At 40.0% G+C, this 27,536-nt stretch overlaps 1 protein-coding gene across 4 annotated transcripts; it reads left to right on the forward strand.

Annotated features, from left to right (window-relative positions):
* The first annotated feature begins 595 nt into the window (after nucleotides 1-595).
* Nucleotides 596-24,878, forward strand: zranb1b (zinc finger, RAN-binding domain containing 1b). Of its 4 annotated transcripts, none has more exons than XM_040139212.1 (10): nucleotides 596-1,016; nucleotides 2,199-3,259; nucleotides 11,044-11,231; nucleotides 13,588-13,741; nucleotides 14,695-14,766; nucleotides 16,544-16,742; nucleotides 17,669-17,789; nucleotides 18,182-18,311; nucleotides 22,314-22,543; nucleotides 23,016-24,878. In XM_040139212.1, the coding sequence occupies exons 2-10, from the start codon at nucleotides 2,293-2,295 to the stop codon at nucleotides 23,232-23,234; spliced, it is 2,280 nt and encodes a 759-aa protein (XP_039995146.1). In that variant the 5' UTR covers nucleotides 596-1,016; nucleotides 2,199-2,292; the 3' UTR covers nucleotides 23,235-24,878. The 4 variants fall into 4 exon arrangements, with proteins under 4 accessions (XP_039995146.1, XP_039995148.1, XP_039995149.1 ...); XM_040139214.1 differs by lacking the exon at nucleotides 596-1,016 and adding an exon at nucleotides 1,048-1,469; XM_040139215.1 differs by lacking the exon at nucleotides 596-1,016 and adding an exon at nucleotides 1,486-1,633.
* Nucleotides 24,879-27,536: the final 2,658 nt, after the last annotated feature.

Here is a 27,536-nt window from a genome sequence, read left to right on the forward strand (position 1 = left end):
ACATCACATTGGAGTGGGACGGCCTCTCCTGTAAAGAAGAGTTGCACATATGCATAACATACATTTTAGCTGCCGAGCAAATGACTTGGTTAAAGCATTCATTTTGATGCAAATTAAATTTCGGCTTCGGAGTGTGTAGATGCCCCTCAATAATAATAATAATAATAATGACTATAGTAGTAGTAGTAGTAACAGTAATAATTATTAATAATAACAATAAGTGTTATTAATTTTCAGCGCTGAGAAGAGTTGCTCCAGCTGTCATGCGTTACTGCAGACTGCTCGCTGCAGTATTTTTACGATGACATCATCCCCTTACCCCCTTTCGGGGGATACCACGTGGTTGCTTGCCAGACACACAACAAATTGCGATGGTCGAATTAAAAAAAAACACCATATTTTTACTATAACCAACCGGGCCCATCTACTAAAAGAAAAATGATCTCTAAACAGAGCTGGTGTCGTTGATGCCGTGACATTCGAGTCTGTTTTGATTTCACGGAGCCTTTTAACGGTTGGAATGAGAGACGTAGAATCTGATTCGTCGGTGTCGGGGGATACACAAAAATTAACCAATCAGCTTGGTTGGCAGATTCAGGTGGTAAATCCTGACCCTACCTCTAACTGTAACACGGCCCGAAGCTCTCTGCGCTCTCTCGTAGTGTATTTTTCAGCACTGCCTCAGCTGCTTCTTTTCTCCTGTGCCGCCATTAAAGCCCGTCAGCTTGGTGCTTGGAAATCGGGAAAAGGATAAAAATGATTTAAAGCGTCAGAGCAAACAACCGAGGGACGGGACTGGGGGGGGGGTTCTTGCTCCGTGGTATGTATGGACCTTCAACTGCCAACTAAACGGCGCCCCAAAGAAGTAAATATGCGGCTAGTGTCGGCCAAGTGAGAGGAGCCTGAGTTCGGATTGGACTGGGTTTCTCTGGTCGGGGGGGCGAAGCTCGGGGGGGAAGCTCCAATTGTTTTGGCTGCAGTGTGAAACTAAGGAGTGTAAACACAGCAAAGCAAAGGTAAGGTTTTCAACGACCCTCTGGCAGAGTTGATAGAGGGCCTCTCAAACGGTTACAGGCAGAGAGAGGCAAAACATTCTCCCGTAATGTTAGCGAGCAGCCAGCTAGCTTGGCTGTAATTCTTGGCTTGCACCCGAACGACCGAAAGCCTAGTTGTCATGTAAGATAACTACCAGCTAGCTCGCTCCGTGGATCTGTTTACACACGATATTGCTTTAGTAGCTTGTTTGTTAGTTAAGCAACGATAGCTGTAAATGCACACATGACATTTCAGCGGAATTCCCGAATGTATGAATTTTATGCACGAAACGATTTGACACAAGAGTAAACTGGCTGGATTTGACTGCCTTGGCTGTCAAGCACGGACAGGGATCACGTGCTGATATTTATTTTATGTTAGCTTTGCCTACACCACCTCCACCTCTCTCTCGCAGATGTAGTCAATTTCTCACGGTGTGTTGGTAAACTTGGAGGCGTGGTGTAAACACAGTACAGTCGACTCTTCTCTGAGCTGCCCCAGCGGACTAACAATAACTTTATCTTATTATGTTTCGTCTCGTAAATAATGTTCTGAATTTAACACGGGTGCATGTGGTTTGGATTATTCCGTTTCATATGTAGGTAATAGGCTTTGGGCCGAATTCAATTTCAGTGCATCAGTAAGTGTCTTAACCAGTCACGCGCCTCCCTGCTGGGTGTCTGGTTTCATCTGCCCTTGTCTCTTGTTACCCAGCTCGGCTGTAGGGCACATTTTCCTTGTATATGTAACTTACTGCATGCGTTTAAAGCCAGTTTCAGGTTTTTACAGAAGAGCGGAGGTTCAGTGTTGCACTCTTCGTCCTGGCACTTTCGGTACTTTATGGGGCTCTAAACCTTGCTTCCTTTGATTTATGCTACAGTTCAGTGCCAGATCAAGAGCAGACAGCGCTGTAGATTTTTGCAAGTGTCTGACATTGAATGGCCCAGTGGCTGAGTTGCACAGGTGGCTGTAATAAAGAATGCTTTGTCTGAGTTTTGTTTATCCCTGCATTATTGGAAAAAAAAAAAAGCAAAGCACCGTTATTTGCCTGTTTGAGTGCATGCGTTTTTTTTCTAGTGTATTGTTAATCTTTTCACCTCTCAGAAGTGTCTTTTCTGATTGTGTTGTTTTTTTTGTTTGTTTTTTTGTTTTTTTGGACCTAGTGTACTGCTTGCTGTGTGATCTCCTTGAGACTGGATCTGCCGAGCTGAGAGCCCCTCTGAACGGCAGGAAGCCACCATCAGCGGCGGTTTGACGATGACCGAGCTGGTTGCCAAGTGGGCCTGTGAATACTGCACATACGAGAACTGGCCGTCAGCCATCAAGTGCACCATGTGCCGCGCTCAGAGGCCAAGCGGGGGTACCATCATTACTGAGGAGCCCTTTAAGAGCAGCCCTGCTCTGGATGCCAGTCTGCACCAGTGGGACCCTGCAAGCAACAGCCCACCCCAGGGGGGCTCCAGTTTACTTATTTGTCCAGACTCCAGTGCACGACCCCGTGTCCGCATTGCTGATGTACCTGAGACTAGTAGCAAGTGGTCATGCCACATGTGCACCTACCTGAACTGGCCTCGGGCCATTCGTTGCACCCAGTGCCTGTGCCAGAGGCAGCACGCTCAACAACAAAAGCATGGGCAACATGCAACCCATCAAGGACATCATACCCAGCAGCCACGCAGCCCTACAGAGTCACCCCAGACGTCAGGCTCTGTATGCCGCCCTGCTCCTCTGGCCATCACCACAGACCCCTGTGAGGAATATAATGACCGTAACAGGCTCAACACTCACGCACAGCATTGGACCTGCACTGCCTGCACTTACGAGAACTGGGTCAAGACACAAAAGTGTGTGGTGTGCGATCACCCCAGGCCGAATAGTCTGCTAACTGAGCCCATCGAACTGGCATCAGAGCCTGAGAGCCAACAACCTTCCTCAAAACTTAACGAACAGGACAGGGACAACCGAAGGGGTGTCGTTGGGCATTTGGTTGGGCAAGTGGTAGGGAGTGTAGTAGGTGGGGTGGGGGGTTGTAGCAGCAGCCAAAGGAGGTCTCCCCCGACCTTGAGACGGGATTCAGAGATGAACATGGACTTTCAGAGGATTGAATTGGCGTCAGGGGCTGGGATTGGGAGCAAAGAGGAGCTGGAGGTGGATTTCAAAAAATTGAAGCAGATTAAGAACAGGATGAGAAGGACTGATTGGCTGTTCCTCAATGCCTGTGTTGGTGAGTTTCAAGAATATATGATTTTATTGAAGCATATTTTACTTGTTTTCCTCGTATTCCGTTGTATTATGAGGTGGGTAATGAGTCAACTGAATGATGTAAGGCAGGCCAACACTGTGAAATGGGATTTTCTAGAATTTGTGAGAATGATTAATATAGTTTTACCACCTGCAAGGTAATTTGTTTCAATCCAGTTGATATAGCCAAGTCCAGATGATGCTGAATCGTATCCTCATAATGCTGATAGACTATGCTTTTGAAATCCTCAGCATTCAGCTAGTGTAAAACTTCCCTACACAAGCAGCAAGTGTCCGGCCACCCACACTGTAGACTGGTGAATGCGGAGTGGGAAGGAGAATGAAAATTTTAAGAACAACTAGTGATTGCTTTTTCTTTCCCACTCTCACACCACCATCTCACTCTTTTTCCTGCCTTTGCCATGGCTACGTAGGGTTTGTTCTGCACACCCACTCAAACTCCGGTCCCTTTTCCTTATCTTTCTCCTGGACGGATCATTTGTCAGTGTTACACTGATGGCACAAATTTGACATTCACACATGTATTTGATATCCCAGTTAAGCTCTTGTAGTGATTAATAGTTATACAGTTTTTAATGCTGTCACATTCCTCAAAGCAAAGCAATCATTGGGTATGAATGTCAAAGAAATATCAATGTAATTAGTTTGCCTCTGATCCTACACAGGCTCTCTTACTGCATGTGACATAGTGAATTCCCTCATGTCCTTGCTGCTTGTCCCCTTGAGGCCAAGTCTCATCTGGACAGAGTGTCCGATGTGAGTGGGTGTGATTTCTTTTAGCATATTCAAGTGTTCACTGCCCTTATCTGATTGGAAGTGCCCCTTAATTTCTCCTTTGTCCCTAGAAGGAAATTAAATCCAAGCCATGTCTGAAATCACTCCCTATTTGTTACCAAGTTCATTACATCTGCTTCAAAAGATTTTAGCTCTTCAGTTAACGATTATTTTCATGATCATTATTTGCCTTTTGTTTGCTTGATTTAATCGTCGATCAGTTGATCTTAGACTTGGGAAAAATGGCAGTTACACATATGCATGTTGTGTATTTTGTCTGACCTGTAGTCCAAGACCCACAAATATTCCCTTTACTGTTATAAAAAAAGGACAAGCATAAAATATTCACATTTGAGAACTGAAACCAAAAACGTTTTGGCATATTTGCTTGATAAACAACTTGAATGATTAAGTGATAATAAAATTTGTTGCCTATCGACTAACAGATGAATTGACTAATTGTTTCAGCTCTAGAAATTTTGAGTCTGCATTTTTCGCTCTTAGATATTCCCACAATGGAACAAAAATGTAGTGTCCATAGTTTGCACATTACTTTTTGCCAATAAACCCACAACGCAATGTTTCGCCTTTGCGTATGAGATGCAAGACAGGCAAGTGACTTTGTCCTCTGTTGCTAGGTAGGTTTCCTGTCACTGATGTATAGATATCACTGTTTGTAAACAGTGGCCCAAAAGTTCTGATTGATACTCCAGTTTCCCAAGGGAACTGCTGCACTAAAAATGGCATGACCCATGTAACAGAAGTCAAAAATAAGGAGCTCCTGGGCAACAGCAATGACCTTCGCCCCTGCGGTGTAGATGACCCAAGGCCCAGTCCCTAAACTCAACTAATGTTGTTTATGTGTGGTGTTTGTGTGGGCAATTCTCCTTTCAACCTAGTGACAATGCATTACATTCTTATCCTGTTTACGAGGCTATATACAGGTTTGTGATTGTTCATCTGTTTTCAGATGGACAATCATGATGTTGCTTTTGAGGGAAAACACTGACATTGCATGTTGACCACCTCCGCTGGTCTGCAAAGGTTTCTTTCAGAAACAGTGAATTGCATCAGAAGAGGCTAGTTCCATGTTATGCCCTCTTCATTCCTGAAGCCTGCATTTGGTACTTTTTGATGAGCCACAAGTTGCCTTTTTGACTTGTCACTTGGTTCACTCTTTAGGTGTCCACCTACTTGTTTTTGTGCAGTTTTATTGGCCCACTGTCTCATCTTTTACTGATTAAAGAGACTTGACATGATGACCAGGGTAAGGTGTGTCGGAAATGGCCTTTCCACAGATATACAGCTGGTTATAAAGAAACACTATCATTTGTTGTACTGAATGAATGTAACAGGCAAATAACACTGGCTAAGTGGTAACAGTAAGAATTAATTTTAACCCAGGTTCTTCACCATGCTAGCCTCTCCTGCAAAAAAGAATATATTATTAGAACTTTGTATAAACATGGTTCTGCATGATGAATATATCCAAAAATAGGTTTATTTAGAAAACAATGGCCAGTGTTTCCATTATAAATTTTGATCATGTGTGTATTCTTCTGTTTAGAGGGGTCTGGAGCCTTACTTACCTTATGACGGCGAGGATTGGAAAATGTATTGGATAGTTTGTCCATTACAGTGATAACATAGATAGACTCACAGTCACTCACACTCGTGTCCCCTAATGCATTTCAAAGTCTGCAATGCTCTGACTTAAGAATGTGAAAGGAAACAGGAGCGCGGTCAAAGGAAGCCCACGTGAACACAGGGAATGTGCAAACACCAAACAATCCTGTGTCCTACTTTCTGTGAGGTTACAGTACTAACTAGGGCTGAGTGATACGGGACAATAATCATATCTCAGTATTTATAACTTTTGGATATGTATAGCTTGGTAGTTTAGTATGTATGTAGTCTATAAGATATGCATAGGAGAACAATAAATTATGCCATCATACTTCAAATAGTTAAATACTTCAGCCAATGTTTACATAAAAAATAACAAAATAAGGTTAAAATAAATACACAAATGAAAGACCCAGAATATATGAAAAAATATTGAAGTCAGAATTAGCTGAGGGCAGATTTCTGTATATATACTGGTTGAATACAATAAAAAAATACAATTGAAAAGACTGTTAAAAATGTTTAATTTAAAAAAAAAAAAAGGAAGAAAAAATGATAAATTATAGATATATTATAATTATAGATAAATTACAATCGATGAAGTAATAGCAGCTAACAGGAACAGTGGAGGTCAAGTTGAGGTCTATAAGACCAAGAAAACTTTCAGAGAGAGCTGGTTTTAGGATTGCTAGAAAGGAAAATTAATACCCCTTTTTGACTGCAAAAGACCTTCAGGAAGATTTAGCAGACTCAGGAGTGGTGGTGCACTGTTCTGCACAAATATGACCCCCATGGAAGAATCATCAGAAGAAAACCTTTCCTGCGTCCTCACCATAAAATTCAGTGTCAGAAGTTTGCAAGTTATATTTGGAGAGAAGAGGGTGTATAATTTCATGAAAAGAACACTTCCCCAAATGTTAAGCATGGGGGTGGATTGATCATGCTAAGCAAACTCATCACACTGTCTTTAAAAAGCCGAAGATGAAAAGAGGATGGCTTCTACAACAGGATAATGATTGTAAACACTCCTCAATATTCACAATCAACTACCTCAAGAGGCGCAAGCTTGACCTAAATATTTGACCTAAACATTTACAAAAAATCTGTGAATAGACCTCAAAATGCAAGACGGCCCAAGAATTTCAAAGAACTACAAGTCTATTGCAATGATAAATAGGTGAAAATCCCTCAAACAAGAACTTAAAAACACTTAGCTGGCTACAAAAAGTGTTTATAAGCTGTGATACTTGCCAAAGGGGGTGTTACTAAGTACTGACCATGCAGGGTGCCCGAACTTCGGCCCCCTTTCCTTTTTGTTATTTTGAAACTGTTAAAAGATGGAAATAAAACAGTAATCTTGCTTAAAATATTAAAGAAATTTTTCATCTTTAACTTTATGCCATTAAGAAATCAGGGCAACAGAAATTTGGACCAGGGGTGCCCAAACTTTTTCATGGCACTGTATATATAAGAAACTTGCATGTAAATGTGGTGTTATTAATGACACTTGTGAATTTGCTTCCTATAACGGTGATGTGAAAAAAAGTCTATATTCTTTATTAATTTGTGTTCCTGTGAGTTGGGAAATCCCCAAAGATTGTTTGCCTTCTGAGAGCTTCTGCAAAATCTATCGGTCAAATAGGGATTGAGGCTGGGTTCAGGGTTACACCCATTTTAACAACTAATACTGTGTCTTATACAGCCCCCAGTACTTACTTTCTTAAACAGTTCTGTCAATGAGGTGAGATAATTTCTCTTGTCTCAAGTAGAGGTTTCCTTGTTTCAGTAAGAAATCAGTGTTAGTATTGTGAAACATACCAAAATGAGGCTACACTATTATAAATAAAGTTATCCTGACAAAACATGTACATTTATTCATTCATTTATGCTTGTTTTAAAGGTCCCATATTTTAGAAAGTAAGATGACCATGTCTTTTTTGGTTATAAAGCAGGTCTAGGTACTATATAAATAAGATAAAATTATCAAAACGCTTAATCCATGGAGAAATACACACATCTCGATTTCAGAAACTGTGCCTTAAAATGAGCCATCAGGACTTAACGTGACTTTGTGACATCACAATGAAACAGTCACCGCCCTCAGCCATGCCCCCAGCACAGCCCACCAGGACCAACTGTCCAACCTTGCAGGATTTGGTTCCTCCGAATGTTTGCCTGAACTCTGCAATATTTTTATTCGATCCTTTTTTTTCGTTTTTTGATTGATCCCTATTAAAGACTCTTATTAATGTTTTGTTCGGCCTATCAAGCCATCTTTTCAGGTTTTAATCGTTTTAACGCTAGTCTTCGACCAATCTTTGGATTGATTGTATTTTACTGTTTTAAGTTTTCTTGTTTTATCAAACGTGTTGTTTTATTATGGCCATGTGTGTGTGGGCAGCGGGCTCCACCGCTCTTGCATATTACCTGTATGCTGCGAAACCTCAGACCGTCACTCTTATGCTGGCAGATGATCCCGGGGTTTGCACCTGAAACCAGGCCCAGGCTCTGGTGTATAGCTCCACAGCAAATCTAAGTTAAGAGAGGCTCTGCACCTTTCTTCTGATTGGCTGACTGACAGAAAAAAACGCACTGTTCTTGCTAGCATTCCAGAGAGAAGTGTGAGAGAGGAGATGGAAAACTACATTGAGATGGTTTATGGTACTTAAAACCACAAATATATCTTCTTATGGATATCAAAAAGTCAAATAAAACACCACAAGAATTAAAATATGGGACCTTTTAAAAATTAAAGGTCAAATGACTTGGTAAAGAGCTCAGTTTTGTAGTCTGGAGAAAAATAAAAGCACAGTATAGTAAGCAGTGTGGTTTACCTTGTTTCTTTTAGCCAATTTTAAATCTTAACTGTGGTGGATATGCTTAGTTCTAGGGCTACAACCAATGATTATTTTAATCTACCGATTTATTTTTCCATGAATCGGTTTTCTATAGTTGACAGAAAATTGTAAAAAATGCCAGTTATAATATCCCACAGACCAAGATGACATCTACAGATGTCTTGTTTTGTCAGATTAACAGTCCAAAATCCGAAGATATTTAATATGCTATCATGTGTGACAAAGAAAAGCATCAAATCCTCATGTTTGAGAAGTTAGAAACTGCAAATATTTGACATTTTTTCTTAAATAAATGACTAAAACCAGTATTTATATCAAAATAGTTGCTGTTTAATTTTTTGTTGATCGAGTCGTTAATCAATCATTGTAGCCCCTACGCAGTTCAGAAAACCTTTTTCCCAAACTTAATATGCTTATGTTTATGGAGCAGCAAAGAAACTCAAGATTATTTTGAACATCCCAAAATCTGTCAGCCTTGTTCACTTCTTTAACCAGCAATTAAGTGAGAACCTTACATGGTGGGGTTACACCCACTGAAGTGGCTGGTTGACCAGGTAAACGTGCCAATCAAAAACAGACTTTAAAGTGCCAACATTTGTCTAAAGGCTGTTTTACTATGATAGAAGTGACCACTCTCTACATTATTGAAAGAAAAGAACATGTACTGTGTGGAGGAAAAAGACCTGCACCACTTAGCCTAATCTATTCTTTCATCAGTCTGTCTTTAAGTGTACACATGTTTGTGTATTTGCGCCTTTTGTGTTGTCTAAAGGATCTGTGAGTACAGTACTGACTGCAGGCTAATGCCCACACTAATGGAGTGTTTTGTGGAAAGTGGTTGTGATCCCTCTCTATCACACTGCACTGCCATTGTGTAGTTTCTCTCTTCATCTCTCACACTGCTGGCCAGCTCCACATGGCACAGCGAGTTCTTCCACCCACTACATGTCTCTCTCGCTCTCGCTCTCGGTCTCACTCACACACAGATTATGCAGCTGAGCATTGTGTGTGGTCCTTTGACATGAGAACAAAAGCAGAACAGTGTTTAATGCTGTCAAATGTACGAGAGAATACTACATGGACATTTACTGTGTATGCTAGAAATGGAAAGAGAAATTGTGTGGAGCTGTGTAGCATTGAAATCAATGTACACTTGCAGTTTTGATTTAATTTTTTTCTGTTATAATTACACAGTTGTACAAAACGTTTATTCGCCTTCAAATGATAATAATTTGGGCTTTATCTAGCTGTGTTGTTGGTTTGATCACAGTAACAAAGGCTGGTGTTGGTGCTGAAATTGATTTGATGCTTATATCAGACGACTTTTCTTGTGTTGAGCTGATCATAGAACCATCCACATTACATTCTCTTATCAGTGTGTGCCATTGCTTTAGTTTAGTAATTGGAATAAAAATACCCCCATCCTCTAGTCTCTTAGGAAAGTTCACTATTGCGCACACACAGTACATTCACATCACCTCACCTTTTTCCTCATTCCTTTCTACGTTAAAACAGAATTGATGTGAAATGATTGGCTTTTCTGAGCATAAAATGTGTAAGAGGTCATGGACAAAAAAATTTTTATTTTACATCCAAGTAGTTGGTGTGTTTGTAAGGGGAAGGTTTCAGTGCTGGATCACTATCATAAAATCTTACTTAGCATGATAACTTCAAAGCAAAAGAGTGGAGACTATAGGATGTTTTCTGCTGCAGACAGTCAAATATGTTTCTATAGGTTGAGTTTCTTGGTGAGTTAGTTAGTAGTTTTATTTGTGTGCTACTGGGTGACGTAACTTGCATCTGTCAGTTAACACTAGTTAGTAGTAGTTGATATTTGCACTTTGTGCCAAAAAAAGCAAAGAAAAGGAAACACCTGCATATATCTGATACAACACATCCTTCAACCCTCATGCCTAGATCTAAGCGGTGGCCCGCTCTTGTCTTTTCCCCTTGACCTCAAAGTCGGTGAAGTCTTGAAGCTGTTCCGGCTGTGAAAGAGATAAAGCACATTTTGATCTCTAATATTTTGTACTTTTTGGTTGAGCGCAGAATGTTCTTTGCACAAGGTTGTTCAAAAGATAAGTCATTTTTGTATCTGTTGTGCCAAGTCATGATGTGATTCTGACTTCATGGATCAGCATGTTTGCCAATTTCTGATTTGATTTGTCCACAAAGCACAATTATTTAAGCTACATGATGCAAACAAAAAGTAAACTGATAAACTTTGTTTTATTCATGAGATTTTTTTATTTATATAAATCCTCATGATGTTAAACCTATAGTTGAAGGTCTTTGTAAAAAGAAATACACTTTAAAATGTGAACATGTGGTTGAAAGCAGAATACTTTTTTTTTTTCAAAATGCACACTGTCTGATTGGTTCTGTTTAAAAGTATCTATCTTCTATTTAAAAGTATCAAAGAAAAAGTCTTCACTTGAATGTTACTTATTCATGTGACCTTTTTCCCTTCTCCCTCTTCGTCTGACAGGTGTGGTGGAAGGCGACCTGGCGGCTGTGGAGGCCTACAAGTCATCAGGAGGTGACATTGCACGACAGCTAACATCAGATGAGGTGCGCCTATTAAATCGGTCCTCAGCATTTGATGATGGCTTCACGCTGGTTCACCTTGCCATCCGCTTCCAGAGACAGGACATGCTGGCTGTGTTACTTACAGAGGTCAGTAGAGACAACCTGTTACTGGTTCAGAGGAATCACCTGTGGATCATTCTTTGCAACTGATACAGATTTTAAGCCTTTCCTCAGTCATTAGTCATTTTACATTACTCAGATTTGTTTCTCATTCTCCCACCCCACCTCTATTCAAAAAAGGTTAAACAAGATTCAAAAGATTGGGCATAATAATTTTGTGCATTTTTAAAAGTTTTACTGGAGGACATGGATTAGATGAGACTAAACATGCAGGGCACTTCCAAAAAAGCATAACCCGTTCTTGTTTTAGGAACAAATAAATGCTTATATCAAGAAAAAAGGTCAAATCTGATCTACTAGCAACAGACTTACGTCATAGTAGTTATTATTTAATAGTATGATGACATACATAGCCAGGTGTGATTCATATGTTAACTGTTTAAAAAAATTAGGAGAACAAAAACTGTATTTTAAAAATTGGCAAGTATCGTGTGGAAATTACACCCTTGGATTATGGTATGACTACAGCAGTGCTTGTTTATGAGTCAAAGTTGATGCAGCTTTTTCTTGTGAAGTCTGTTACTCTCAACATCCAATGAGATCAGCCAAGGGGAATCACAAGGGCAGAGGGTTTGTAAAGAGGAAAGAGGCTGGAATTCAACCACACACACATCCCTCTGTGCGTCCTTTTCTGTCACACTCACAGAAAGCCAGATTTAAATGTGATAACCTTCCCTATGTTAGTAATTATTCTGTTGTTAGGGATTTTTATATCCAGTGTGCTGTTAAAGAATTACGGGTTCCCTGGTGTGACTATGTAACAAGAAGGCTCACTGAGCTTGCGTGTGTGTGTGTGTGTGTGTGAGTGTGTGTGCGTGCGTGCGTGTGCATGTGTGTGTGCGCGTGTGTGTGTGTGTGTGTGTGTGTGTGTGTGTGTGTGTGTGTGTGTGTGTATGCGTGCGTGCGTGCATGTGCGTGTGCGTGCGTGCGTTGCATTGTGCATTGTGCGTGTGCTGAGGTTGAAAGCAGCTCACTTGCCATCAGCACTGTGATCCCAGATTATCTGTATCCACACCTCTCCTCCCACACTCAGTCACTGTCCCAGTTTCTTTTCCAAGGGGGTCAGTCAGCAACCACTAGATCATGCCACGAAAATGTTTCAGAGCTGACAAATGCTTTAGCAATGAACACAAACATCTCTTTTTAAGGGCTGTAGTCAACCAAAAAAAATCTTGGTCCGCTGAAATCATACCTACTCTTCAACCAATGAACTCGTGGTGTGGGGGTAGGGATTGCACGTTTTCTCTAGATTAACTAAATCAGCCAAGTTGTAGCAGGTGCACTCTACCTGGTAGCCTTATTAGCGTTATTTAATTATAAATAAAGATAAAAAGGTAGTATTTGCAGCATATTAAATCATTTTAACCTAATTATTTTATATAAGAACCTGCCCATATTCACATGATTTCCGAAAATAGAACTATATTAACTGGTGATCCCAGCAGAACAACTACTGAGGAATATACACTCAAATCTTCAAGCGTTAAACACGAAAGTTGACTGAGCATCCTAACACTGACAAGTTAGCCTACCGTTTTTAGATGATATACCTTGTTGGTTGTTGAGCTGTGATATGCAAACTGCTGTTAGCAAAGGTTACAGTCAACTTTTTGGTCATCCATTTTAAGAAATCTAGCCGCACCAACGACTTTTTTGACATTGTGTCAATTAATTTGGAGCTGACTCCAAGTAAATGTTCAGTAAAGGTTAAATAAGTTACACCTAGCAGTCTCCATGATTTTTGGCAAGTTCAAATTTGTGAAAAGGTAGTCTGTCCTCCCACCACCGCAGCAATTAATGGATTTATACTGGAAGGCTACTGACGTAGCGCTTTTCTCCTTATTTAATTATCACCGGCAATTGTACGACCAATTTGATATCAACTTTACTTGTAGAGAACATCTCTTCAGCTAAATAAATTCTCATGTTGCCCAATTTACATTATACTTACAGAATTTCACTCATTCCACTGAACAGTCCCGGGACATGCAGTGGACCAACCTCCAACTCCACTACTACAGCCTTTTTATCGAAATCTTTTAGACAGAGTGATTTCTTCACAGACGATCTCTTTATCTTTCCATTGTACAAATAACACCTTTAATCAGATCAAACATTTTCACCACCTGCACATCATGCAGCTAAACTACCCCAAAAGCTGTTTTTCATCCCTTAACACAGCTATTTTTCGGTGTGTTTTGGTTACTTGCTAAATACGACCTTCCGCAAATGACATGCTCTTGGTCAAATCCCAGCATCCCTCTCATGTACTCTTCATATATGCAAATTATACTTCCTTGCCCTTATCCTCTCCTTTCTTCAGGTGTCCCAACAGGCAGCCAAGTGTATTCCAGCCATGGTGTGTCCTGAGCTAACGGAGCAGATCCGTCGTGAGGTAGCAGCCTCTCTTCACCAGCGCAAGGGAGACTTCACCTGCTATTTCCTAACTGACTTGGTGACCTTCACCCTGCCGGCAGGTCAGCACCTTATTAGCAAACAAACAAACAAGAATGACCGAAACAACAACAGGCTATGCACTCACAAATTGCGGGATGTCATAACATGAACTCCAGAAGATGTCCAAGTGTACTTCAATGTTTTGTTTAAGGAGAACTTAAAAACTCTGTAGCTGAAGAAACCCAGTCTAGCCATCCCCTCTGCTTTGCCAATGTGTGATAGAATGCCTGTTTTGTTTACTTGTGGAGTATGAAATTGCTTTTTGTTTGGATGCTGAGGGGACATAATGCTACACTTGTCTGTTTCCAACTGCCAGAAGAAAAGAAGACGGAGGCTACTTCTGGCTTACTGCTTGAGTATTGTTCTTGCATACTGAGTATACCAGCCCGCCAACGGTGCATGTATCTTGTTCATAACAAAGCTATATTTAGCATTTTGGCCAATGTCTCTCTGTAAAATTGCATGCATTCAATGATATTTCAATGCTGTTGAATTTCATTGTGTGGAATAGCTATTATGGTTTAGTCTGTTGCTGGTAGCTAAGCTAACAATTTTTGTTATGCCGAGTGTTCAGGACAATGCAGACCTTGGCTTCTTGCCACTATAGAAAGCCATTCTGTTCAGTTCCACAAAGTCAATGCATTCATTTATTTTAGCTAAAGAATGAGCTACTGTGTTGACAAGAGCTCCGTGCATGCAGTGAAAGCCAGTGGCCATTGTGAAAAGAACAAAAACATGGTGGCTTGAGTTGAAATGACCCACAAAAGAAAAAATTTCTAGTTGGCCTTTTCAGTCATTTCAGTTAAGTGTTATAGCTAGATTAGGTAGAGAATGAATGAAATGCATTCATTAAATAACATGGGGTTAGAAGTAAGACTTGACTTTCCCTGCACCTGTGTCTCCTCTAATAACCCCCTCTATTAATTTCTGTCATTCAGTTCACTTCTTGGTATTGTTGTTCTTTTTGTTTCAGACATCGAGGACTTGCCCCCAGCAGTTCAGGAAAAACTGTTTGATGAGGTGCTGGACCGAGATGTACAAAAAGGTGAAAATTTTTTCTAGAAAGCTTCATGACTTAGAGTTGCAGTAACATCTATTACGTGCTGTGCAACTACTCATGCAACTACTTTGAGAGAGGGAGCGAGAGAAAGATACCGGATCCAAGATGACAACGATGATCTTGCAGCTTGGCAAACACAGGGAGCCCCCTCATAAACTGTATACTATAACGGGAAGGCTGCCGAGTACTGGCAGTGTTATATTACTTGTGTTTTCCCTCCTGCAAACAGTGTTTTGCCTGCCTGCTTATCACTCTGCCAGGAGGTCTGTCTTTATCATGTGTACCAGTTGCGTCTACTCTAATCAGCCTAATTGAGTTTTAGGGATTTCTCTGATCCCCATGGAATGATTAAGCACTCCCTCTCAGCCCACACACATGCGCATATCTAAATGCACCTTTAAAAGTCATCACTTTCCTTCTTTAGTGCTGCTTATTTGTGTGTCCTGTTTAAAATGTGTTAACTATTGGGGACAGTTGAAGTAAGAGAGAGACAGAAATCCTTATTTCAACTTCAAGATCCTTTATGTGTGTGTTTGCTTGTACTTAAGTAAGGAGTTTTGGCAGAAACATGAATTGCCCAAGTGAACAGAAAACCTTGTATCCTTGTTAAGGGATTAAGACAAGATCAGCTAACACTGCTTAAAACCTGATTACCTGGCCATGTAAACCCTTCACGTTTCTTGAGCATGCATGATGTGTATGCATTTGCAGGAAAAAATACTTGTGCAAAGGATGTGCAAACTATCACACATGTAGCAGCAATGTAGTGTAATGAAAGGAAAGATCTTTGCTAGAGGTTTTGCATGGTTGTGTCCAGAATAACATAATACTTAATGTGATTTAAATTGAACGTAACCATATTAGTCTTGTTTAAGTTTTAAAAAATAAAAAAAAAAGCTCAACTACTATATAAACCAATTTCCACAGTTAAACAAAAGATCATTTTTAAATTTCACATGCCTGGTCAGTAGGAAAAGACTCCTTGCTCTTGTCTCAGTGCACCACCAGTCCAAAAGCTCCAACCCCCCCACAAAATCTGTTAAAGTGGTTGCATGATATCATTTGCAAATTTCTATTAACAAATAACTTTAAATACATACATATACCGTACTATATACAGTACTGGTGCAAAAATATTGTAGAATGTTGGGTATAAATCTGATTACTGACAATGTACACTCATTTAAATTCAACAGTCAATTTCAGTTTAAAAATGTTCATCCATTACTGACTTCCACTTGTATTTTAAAAACAATGTGCTGTTTGGTGATTCGCCAGTTCCATCGCAATAACACTAAACAGAAGAAAAGATCAGTAGGAGTTCTGTCCTTTCAGCTGCAAACAGCAATGCAGCTCAAAGAGACTGATCTTCACAAGCCAACAATTGATAATTTCACTTGCACTCTGACATTTTTCTGCTACAAATATTAGCACAAACAGCAGGATATATCTGTATCTGTATACTGTATATCCTCTCCTGACTTCTTGCAGCCATCTTGTTTTGTGGTGTACATGCAAATCTATTTAGATGTTGTTATGTCAAGTACATTTTGACATTTGTGAGTAGCCATTACCACTTTCCCAAATAGTCCTTTCAGATGCCATCACCTGTCTTGCACTGTTTATACAACCCCATACCGCCCTCACTGTTGAATTTCTTGGTACAGTGTGTTCTCATTAGGTCAAGTAGTTAGTACAACTGAAAGGTTTTAAAGTTTTGCAGAGAGATACAGCACTCAACCCTTCCTCCCCTCTTCTTCAGAGCTCGAAGAGGAGTCTCCCATCATCAACTGGTCCCTGGAACTCGGGACTAGGTTAGACAGTCGGCTGTATGCCCTGTGGAACCGCACAGCCGGGGACTGTCTGCTCGACTCCGTGCTGCAGGCTACGTGGGGCATCTATGACAAGGACTCCGTGCTCCGGAAGACCCTCCACGACAGCCTGCACGACTGTTCTCACTGGTGAGGCCTGCAGACTTGGGACTAGGAGTACAGATTACAGTGGGTTATAGTTCTTTAAAACAGAATCTGTGTACAGTATGGCATGCTGATTTGCATCTAGTCTCAGACATATTCAAACTGTGTTTAGTGGACTGAAGGATGCACCAAACGTCAAGTATAGAAAAGTACTGACAGGAAATTCACTTAGTGCTTTGTGAGTTATTGCTTGCTGCTTTTCAGGAGAATGATTTTAATTAGCTGACACTTCAATTTGGACAAACAAGGTGAAAATACTGCATTTTTTATATACATATGCTGCAGACTGAATAAGCAGGTATTTTCACACTAAATTCTTGACCAAGGCAGCGTTAGGTTCCGATAACAAAACATCCATATGTCCTCCATGTTTATCCTTATACTTTAAGTATTTAGCTGAGCGTTTTACAGAGAAATGTTTACAACAAGTGAGCAGGTTAAGTTTTAGTGTCTAACTCAAGGATGACAAAACAGCTGAAACTTGATATTCAACAGTCTCAAGACACATTTTGTTTTCCTTTGGTGTCGCATGACTGTGTTGGAAATTGGGACATGTGGTTTAGACGTTGGAATATATACCCACAATCCAAAATTTGGATTGTTGCCTCATACAGAAATGTCAGACTTTGATCTGGAAACTCTTGCTGTAGTTTAAAGTTGGAAACAATTTAAGGCAAGAGACTTACTCTGCACGACTAAAACAGCCCAGTGTGACTCATGTCTATTTCTAAAGAACTTTGTGTTTTTCAGTGAGAAAATTACTATTTTGATATAATAATGAATAATTGCCATCCAAACTAAACTGCAACAGAGCTGGAGGAATTCAGTGAATAGCAGTCACATGTCTTTCTGCACACTGAGGTCAAATAATGTCATAAACAAAACAGCATATGTGTGTGTTTGGCCTGTAGGTTTTACACACGCTGGAAGGAGTGGGAGTCGTGGTATTCCCAGAGCTTCGGCCTGCACTTTTCACTCCGGGAGGAACAGTGGCAGGAAGACTGGGCTTTCATCCTTTCCTTAGCTAGTCAGGTATGTGCACTTGAAAGCAAACACATGCTAATATGGAGGACAGGGGCTTGATGTGCTGAAAATGTGACACACTAATGATGTATGAATTATGCAAGAGGCTTAACTGCTCCTACCGCACTGCACTTAATCTGTAATGCCCCCTGAAAGTGCATCCTGGCTGTCATCAGAACTTCTGTGCTTCTCACTGCTCTGTGTGACCTCATAGACAAAGTATTTGGGCGGGTTGTTATTATATCTGGGTGTGAAAGTACAGTAATTTTGTGTGTTTTTCATGTTTTATGCTGAGGTAACCTGGCAGAGGGAATGTACAGAATTCATGAATCATTGCTTTGTAGTTTCACCAGCCGTGGCCTTTAACTGTTTTTCCCTTTGTGTCGTCTTTTCTTTTACAGCCAGGATCCAGCTTGGAGCAGACCCACATTTTTGTTCTTGCACACATACTTCGTAGGCCTATTATTGTCTACGGAGTGAAGTATTACAAAAGTTTCCGTGGCGAAACACTCGGGTACACCCGTTTTCAAGGTGAGCAGTTAGTTAACTGTTTGGACTGATGTTGTTTTGGTCACATATCGTTAAAGGTTGAGTGCAGCTCTATTCCACTGGGCGTAGAAGGACTAGACTTCCTTTGTGAAATAGCTCCAGTCTACATGTGTCTGCATAGCTGACATAGCTGACATAACTGTCCCTCTTTTCTCTCAGTAATTACTATTTACAACATGCATCAATCAAGTGTCTTTCATTTAAGGGGTGTTGTAGTACCGTGGAACTCAAAATAGCATTAACAACAAAACAAAACACACCCTTTGTCACAGGAGCACATTTAGAATTGTATTGTGATGCAGTAAAAGGTTCCACATACCCATCCAGACACACTTGAACATATGTAAACCATCAGAACCCCAAGTCAAACAATCCTATGGTCCACCTTTATTGCTAGAAGTAAAAACAGTCTGGATTCAATTTGCCTGCTGAGTGACGGTGTACAGGGGATGATGAAAGTACTCTGTAAGGGCCAACTGCTTTTGGTAAAGCCTGTCTGATGGATCAGTGATTTACTGTTGCCAGGAGCCAACGTGAAACACACAGAGGAAGGCGTACATATGGGCGCCTATAGGGAGGGGAGGGGAGGGGAGCTCAGTTGAAGTGGTGACCAAGTGAACCCAGTAAAAACACAGTGGTTAGTGGGAGAGGAGAGTAGCTTTACAGAGGCCTCTCAGTTGTGGTGTCACTTACAGAGATATTCATGAGGTGTGAGAGCAGCTCTGTGTATTATGGAAGTGAAGAAAGCGGAGACACAGATACTGTTTGTATTGTGTTTTGTGCATAACCAGTATGTCCTTCTGTGGTTAGTGCTGACAATGTGTTAGGACATTTCCAGTGCTGGAAAGTAATTGGGTACATTTATTCAAGAACTTCACTTAATGCTCGGGCACTTGTACTTTACCTGAGTATTTTTATTTTCTGCTACTTTACACCTCTGCTCCTCTACATTTCAGAGGAAAATCTTGCACTTTTCTTCTAGTTACTTGGCAGATTAAGATTTTACATACAAATATAAGATCAGTTCATGAAATATGATGCATTGTTACCAAGTAAAATGCAGTACAGCATATAACAATCAGCGCCCATTCTGCTGCATAACGAGTACTTGTACTTCTGATACTTTAAGAACATTCTGCCGATTCTGACTTTTATTCTTTTAATTAAGATTTGAAGACTTTTATTAAAGTAAGGAGTCTGAATATTTGTTCCATTACTGGGCATTTCGTATGCTCTTACATTTTTCCTCCAACTTGTCATAACATGTTTCTTTTGTATCTTTCAAAGGATAGCCCTTGATTCAATTCATGTGATGATCAAAAGAACGTGTATGAGAAACAAAATTTAAACGCAAGGGAAAAACAAAAATACCTACATTAAGTTTAAGTAAGTATATTAAGTTTGGTCCAAAAAGGCACTAACATAATAGACACCTTTTTCTTTTGAACAAAGTGTCAAAAAAAACTACAGTAGTTAGTTATGCCATCCCCAAATAAGAAATGTACAGTATTGTATTAAGAGCAAAGCTGGTTTGTGACTGAACATGTACGTGGTACGTCACTACTACGTCAGATCCTGCCATGTGCCCAGTTCCTCCGTGTTTGAATGAACTAACGTGACTACGAAACTATTCCTCTTCTGTACACCTGACGAGCCCAGGGAAACACGCTAATGCTGCTCAGCTGCCTTCTCCCTCCACCTTGATCATAGGTGACTCCATCCTCAGAGACTTTAGGAAGGAATTGGAGGAAACCTGTTCCTCCCCAGGTGCAAAAGTTCGGGATGTAACAGAGAATCGTCCGACAAGTCTTAACAATCATCTCCAGGCAGAAGCTGTTATAATCCACATGTCAGTGCAAATGACATTCCCCTTATGCAGTCGGAGCTACTGTGCTGGACTGCTGTAATTATTTAATGCAAGGGGCGTTTTTTCCAATTGCTGAGTTTAAATACCTGGTTATCATCTACATGCATCACCTGAACTTTGTGGACAATTTTAAATCTATTCTGGACACGCGGAGACTTTTTTTTTAAAAAGAGACGGTCTCCGCCCCAATTTTTTGAGGTCATGTATTATCACTGCAAATTTGTTTTATATCCTAAATTACCAGAAACGAATGGAGGTGTGCGACTCTAAATGATATCCGTTCAGTCCAAGCCCTTTAACTCATAGATTCGGTTCCACTTTGTACAGTAAACTCTCCAAAGGGTCTGCATTATGTTCAGTAAGCCCCACTCCCCCTACTTTTGCCAGTATACTTGTACGAATAACTACTAGAAATACTACCAGGTTAACTCCCAGCTCATGTAATCGAATATTTCATCCAATCACAGGGAAACCATTCTGCATACTCCGCATGCGGCACCTCTCACAAAACTGGCACTTTTAAATGTCAAATCATTCTCCGACAAGTCCTTCATTTTAAATAATTTTATTTTAATCCATACATTAGATTTTTTATTTCTCACTGAAACCTGGCAAAGACCTGATGAAAACAGCTCTTAACTCACCAAAGCTTACCGACTGTGGTGGGGCCTGGCTATGGCTTTTAGTGGTGATCTTTTAACCTTTAAACCCATGATCAATGATGAATATAAGTTTCAGATTACTGCTGTGTAAGATTGAACTGTCAATTCCAGTGCTTTGTACGCTTACACACAGACCCTGAGGTTTTTGGGGTTTTTATTGATGAGTTCTCTGACTTTCTGTCTTTTATGGTTACTAAATCTGATAACCTTTTAATTTTAGGTCATTTTAACATTCACTTTTGCTGTCTATCTGACCAGATTGCTCAGGATTTTCTGCAATGAATTGACTCTTTCAATCTTACCCAGTTAGTCACGGGTCCTACTCATGTACATGGTCATATTCTTGACCTTATTTTAACTTTTGGCATTCCAGTCCCAAATGTCCAGATGGACAGTGTCAGTTTATCTGATCATTGACCCATTATTTTTTTTTTACACCTCACTCCCCTCCCAGACAACTAAACCCATTTTGCCTGGAAACTATACCAGGTCTATTAGCCCTCCAACTGCCAGGCAGTTCTCTGATGCCTTCACCTCTGCTCTCATTAAAGCTTGTCACAGTATTCAGTTGCACTTGCGCCGATATTCTTGACTCAGTCGCCCCTTACAAAGTTAGAAAAGCTAAAATCAAAGCTCAGCCTTGGTTTAACTCCATAACTCGTGCAGTTAGGCAGGGAAGCAGGGGAGCAGAGCGTAAATGGAAAAAAGACGAACTTCAAGTGTCCTCCCAGCATCTGAGACACGTCTGGCTACATACCAACAGCGTGTCAAAGCAGAGAGAACCAAATATTGTTGTGATATCATCCTCAAACATGCCCGTAGACCCAAAGTTTTATTTAATACAATAAATACAGTACTCAACCCTGCATTCACAAATTGTCATGAAGCAACACCAGATACCTGTGAATATGTCATAAGATTGTTTATTAGCAAAACGGACACTACGATTTCAGATCTCAACACCCTCTTACGATCCATCACAGTTAAGTTCATACTCCTATATTCTTCAACTTCAACCAATTTCTCTCTCCTCCTTGAAAAATCTTATCTCATATATGAAACCTAGTACATGTCCCGTAGACATTATTCCCCCACGTCTACTTTAGGAAGTGCTGGACCTAGTATTTTATCAATAATTAATAACTCCCTGGTTAATGGATATGTCCCATCTTGCTTTAGACATGCTGTCCTTCACCCTAGGATCAAAAAGCCTAACTTAGATCAATCTATTCCTAATAATTACCAACCGTTGCGTAATAACAACTGTAAAGCTGGTTTTAAAAAATAATGACACTCAATATCTTGCAAAACAGGGGTATATACATACATATACATACTGTATAATGAGCTGAATGTAAATCAACAGTGGACTTCTCTTCCCTTTATACACATTAATTTCTTGGAAAATAATTGAAACAAATCCTCTTTTTCTCCGCCCCCCCCCTTTCCTTCAAGGTGTGTACTTGCCCCTTTTGTGGGAGCAGAGTTTCTGCTGGAAGAGCCCCATCGCTCTGGGCTACACGCGGGGCCACTTCTCAGCACTGGTGGCCATGGAGAACGACGGCTTCGACAATCGCGGCGCAGGCGCCAACCTAAACACAGATGACGACGTAACTGTCACATTCCTGCCGCTGGTCGACAGCGAGAGGAAGCTGCTTCACATTCACTTCCTCTCAGCGCAGGAAGTAAGCACCACGCTCACTGTGTCGACAGATTTCTTATTTCTTTTTCAATTTAGTTTATGATTGGAATTTTTGGGTAGCACGGCGGTGCAGAGGTTGGCACTGTTGCCTCATACCAGCAAGGTTCCTGGTTCGAACCCTGGGCCATTTCTGGTTGGAGTTTGCATGTTCTCCTTGTGCCTGCATGGGTTTCCTCCAGATATCTCGGCTTCCCACCCCCAGTTTAAAGACATTGAGGTTAAATTGGTGACTCTAAATTGCCCGTAGGTGTGATTGTGAGCATGAATGATTGTTTGTCTCTCTACAATTAGGTACATAAGTTTTTGGACAGTGACACAGTTTCCAAAATTTTGCCTCTATACACCGCCACAATGGATTTTAAACTAATGTTCCTCATGCACCTAACAGTGTATCCTGAATTTAGACTGTTGATATGGCTCTCTGATGGTTACGTTTGTTCCCCACCGTCCCTCAGATGGGAAATGAAGAGCAGCAGGAGAAGCTTCTGCGCGAGTGGTTGGACTGCTGTGTGACCGAGGGCGGAGTCCTGGTGGCTCTTCAGAAAAGCTCCCGCCGACGCAACCACCCGCTTGTCACCCAGATGGTGGAGAAGTGGCTGGACGGCTACCGGCAGATCCGACCCTGCGCCTCTTTGTCTGACGGCGAAGAGGAAGAAGACGACGAGGACGAGTGACAAAACTGAAGCGGGGGGGGCAGGACTCCTCCCCCTCCTCTCTCTTACAGTTTTACTTTATTATTGATGTTGTTTTTTTTTTTTTTTCCTTTCCTGACACGGACAAACTGTGACCGCCTTCAGGAGAGGACAGGGAACCACAAGCCCCCACGCACCTTTCACCTGACAAAAAGACACTGCTACTCTTCTAGCGCACACAGGCACTCGGACATAAAACACATTCAACACTTTACTCAGACAAACCTGAGACTGACAAACTCCAATGCTGCAAAACACAGATTTGGGGAAAGAATAAAGGTTTACGAAAGCAAATGACCTTTTGATTTGTTTTGAGTTTCAAAATGTAAAGGAAAAAAGGAATCTTTATCTATAGATGTAAATGCATGTGGTTGTTTAAAAAAAAACGAAAAAAAAAAAAAAAAAGTATAAGGAAATATACCAGCATCAACACTTTATATCCGTTCAGTATGGACACTGAAAAAAAAGCACACTTCCAAATTGGTTTTATGATGTTTTTTCCAGTTGTAAAAGAGTTGGCTTGTTTAGCATTTTGTTTTTGAATGGGCAGGGACAAATCCAATAATTATCATTATCTTCAGAGAAACCAGAGATTGTGTAATAATAAATGACTTTAATCCTTATTACTAAGCACTGCACATTTAATAAAACATTTCTATATAAATACAGTATCATTGCTTGAATAAAAGTCATTAAATGAAGCTCTTGAAAAGGGTGATTTTCCCTTTATAAGTCAAATCTACACTCACTAAGGTTTAGCACACAGACATTCATGTTGGATCTTACGTTTACCTTTTTTTCAGACTGACTGAAGTGAGAAGGCGTGTGAATGGGTGTGTGTGTGTGTGCGTGCGCGCGCATGTGGTTTTTCTTCTCTGAACTTAACTCTACATATTTATTGTTTGGAAACTTATTTGAGCTAATAAGAGCTTTCTGTATATTTTTTTCCTCCTTTTTGTGGTTTTGTTAATTATTCTCTCAATCTCGATGAAGACATGTTGCACAGAAACACTGTTGCTTTGAGGAAAGCACCAACCATGACCATCAGTGAAAAGTTTACCTATGTTGTTGCGTGCGATTTAGTACCTCATTCGGATGCCTAAAATCTGGTGCTTTTTTTTGGAGGCAGGCGAGTGTGGGAGTGAGACACATTCAATGTCGACATAAACCCAGAGTCATGCTTGTCTCATTGTTGTCTCCTATTTCCTCTTGGTCCCTTCTTTCCTTATAGCATTTGTTGTCACAGTCACCCTCACGGTACACGTCAGTTCACCTCTGTAACGCTTGTTTGTTGTCATTATGTGAAAACATGTTTAAGTTTTTGATTAAGGTTGTTGTGAGACACTGCAACATATAAAACCAAAGCTGACAGAAAAAAAAAACCCACGAGTTTTCGTTAATTTTTTTTGCTGTGAATGTTTGCATTTTGTTTTTTCTCGCCATCGCGTACTGTAACCTCTTTCGTGTTTCATTCAAGTCATACATGTTTTGAGCATCACCTGTATGTTGCTTTGTATTTATGCACTAGTTGCAGTTGTGACTATGATGGTTTGTGGATTTAGGCCTGACTTCATTATACAGAGTGTAACGCAAAGAACAGGTAAAATAAGGAAAAAAAAAAAAATAAAGGAAAAAACTTTTTGAATGTCTAACTAAACTGTTTCCTGTCTGATATTCCTATCCACCAATTCTGTTATTTCATGTATCAGTCAATGCTGTTTTTACCTGTTTTCAGATTGGAAAGACTTAACACAAGCTCTTCTGAGGCAAGTTTCTAACTTCACGTGTTTAGGTTTGTAGCACCCTCTCGTGGATTTAAAATTTATGACACTTGGTACAAACAGGTCAATTGAAGGTCAAATACTAGCCGTGTTATAAAGCATTTATTAACTGTTAATACACACGTACAAATTATTCACGGATAGGTTTAAAACTATTTATAGATGTGTTAAAAAGGCATGAAGCCCTGATGAGCTTGAAAGTCCATTCTTGACCATCGAAATAGGTCTAAGGTTAGTAGGACAGCTATTTGCAGCTATTTTTCTCAACCATCTGGTTCATAAAATGTCATAAAAAAGACTGAAAGATTTTCCAGAGCCCAAGGTGATGTTTTTTCAACTTACTTATTTTGTCCAACAAATGATCCAAAACCCAAAGATATTCAGGTTACGATCATAGAGGACCTAGAAAAACAGCAAATATTCACACTGGACGAGCTGAAAGCATTGACGTTTTGGTTTGTTTTTTTTTGCTTAAAAATGACTGAAGGATTTAATCAATTACCCAAATAGTTGCCTATTACTTTTCTGCTGATTGACTAATTGATTAATAGAAAATCACTTAAGCTCAAGTAGTTTGAAAAAAAAAGGTCCACTTGCTAGATTTTCTTCCAAAGCTTTCAGCCACACTTCATGGCCTTCCTCAGTGGATAGAGTTTGCAGAGTAAATATTTCCAAAAAATAAATATTTCATTAATAAAGAAATATAACAGATACGATCATATAATCAGTAACATAAATGCTCAATATTCAATATTAAGTATGACGGCATTTTTTTTATATAACTGTGTTGTTTTGTCAGTCATTCATTAACTGTTTATGTAGCAGTTACAGATGCTTCACAGTAGAAATTACAACAGCTGCCAAATACATCAATAAACACAATGTTCTTATATCTGCTTATAACTACGACATTACAGAAGCGCACTGCATTCACAAAAGAAAAATAAATTGGAGATCTTGTCTCATGATTATGACATAGTATCATAACTATGAGAAAATTCTCTCATAATTATGAAATAACTCAGAGTAATGGGACAGGAGTTGGAACTCTTCAGAACTTGCCTGAGAATCATCAGGTTTTTAAGATTTCTTCAGTGTCAAAGTAATTCAGTGATAGTTGTCGGTAAACCCAACGGTACATAGCAAAAGAGAACTGTTAATAGCTAATTCGGCGTACATCATTTTTCAAAATGTAAACAAATATATGTTAAAACGACAGGGCTTGAGTTGCAACCCACACTGTAACTCTCTGGATCCATGGTAACATTATACTTCCTATTTCTTGTAAAATTTTACATCTGTTGAACAAGTGAAGACGTTTAACATTTAATGTAACATTTTCCAAAACACTTTGTTGAACACTTAATTATATATAGATTTTCAATAACCTCTTCTCTTAATATTGAGATCTTTTCTAATTAATTATGAAAGGGCAAGTCATAATTATGAGAAAAGGTCTCTAAAAATACTTTTCTTTTGTGAACATAATGCGCTTCCGTACAGTTTAGCGTGTAAACTGCAATAACTGTTTTGTTTTTTTTTTTCTTTTTGGCCCCTTGGCAGCAGCAGATAGAAGCTGTAAAATCTGTGATTCTATCTTTTAGGATATAATTGATATTTTCGAACAAATGTTAGCAAGCTGTTGTCTGTATGTAGTCCAATAGCAACTCTGCTTTGAGCTCAGTTTTGGGCTCCACTCACCCATGAGGGCAAATATCTGGGTCTTTTTCGCTTTCGAAAATAACACAGAGCGAATCGTAAGAGTGGACAAAAGCGGTGACATTTCGGGTCGGAGATTCAAAACAGAGAGCTTAAAGACACTGTAAAGATCCGTAGACCCGGTGATTAGAGCCGTCAGGTGACGGCTAGCTGTGGTCACTACGAGCGCCCCCTTTCACATACAAGTAGTCAATTAATCCACTGTTAATATAGAAAAAATATTGATCGTAGCCGCTTCATTATTCTTGTAAATGCTTAGTAGTGAGGGGGTTGTAGAGTTGATTGCTGCAATTTCCGTCAAAGATTGTACTCCTGCTCCTCTCACTTCATGCTAAATCTGAACATTTCTTAGATTCCGTGTGACTTACACCTCCGAGGGATGTCATTATCTCTGCTGTTCCATCCCGAACGAATGGCCATAAATCTACTTAGAAATCAAAAAGAAAAAGAAGCTCCTTGTAAGCCCCGAACTTGCCTGAGGAACAGCGTAACTCAAGGGATCCTTAACACACAAGCATTGTGGGAATTGTATTTCCAAAAGTTGGACCGTGATTATCTAATAGAAGTAAGACAAAGCATAATAAAAGTGACAAAATGAAAATCAATTTTTTTTATGGGTTAAAGGAAAAAATTATTTTAAATAACTGTGTCCAGAAAGGGCAAAAATCCCACAAACGTTCCGCAGAGCCAATCGTCAATCAGAACAGCAAGTTTTATTTATTGTTTCCAGCTGCACTGTATACTATATGTTCACCTTGTACAAGAAACAAATACAAATACTCAC

This window comes from Xiphias gladius, chromosome 11 (genome assembly GCF_016859285.1).
Source record: "Xiphias gladius isolate SHS-SW01 ecotype Sanya breed wild chromosome 11, ASM1685928v1, whole genome shotgun sequence".
Taxonomy (NCBI): domain Eukaryota; kingdom Metazoa; phylum Chordata; class Actinopteri; order Istiophoriformes; family Xiphiidae; genus Xiphias; species Xiphias gladius.

What these genes read in the sequence shown, in the direction of transcription:
- zranb1b (XM_040139212.1), top strand. Translation starts at nt 2,293, where the DNA reads ATGACCGAGCTGGTTGCCAAGTGGGCCTGTGAATACTGCACATACGAG. An exon ending in CGGGTACACCCGTTTTCAAG is followed by an intron (nt 18,312 to 22,313) that starts GTGAGCAGTTAG and finishes CTTTCCTTCAAG; the next exon opens with GTGTGTACTTGCCCCTTTTG. An exon ending in ACTTCCTCTCAGCGCAGGAA is followed by an intron (nt 22,544 to 23,015) that starts GTAAGCACCACG and finishes ACCGTCCCTCAG; the next exon opens with ATGGGAAATGAAGAGCAGCA.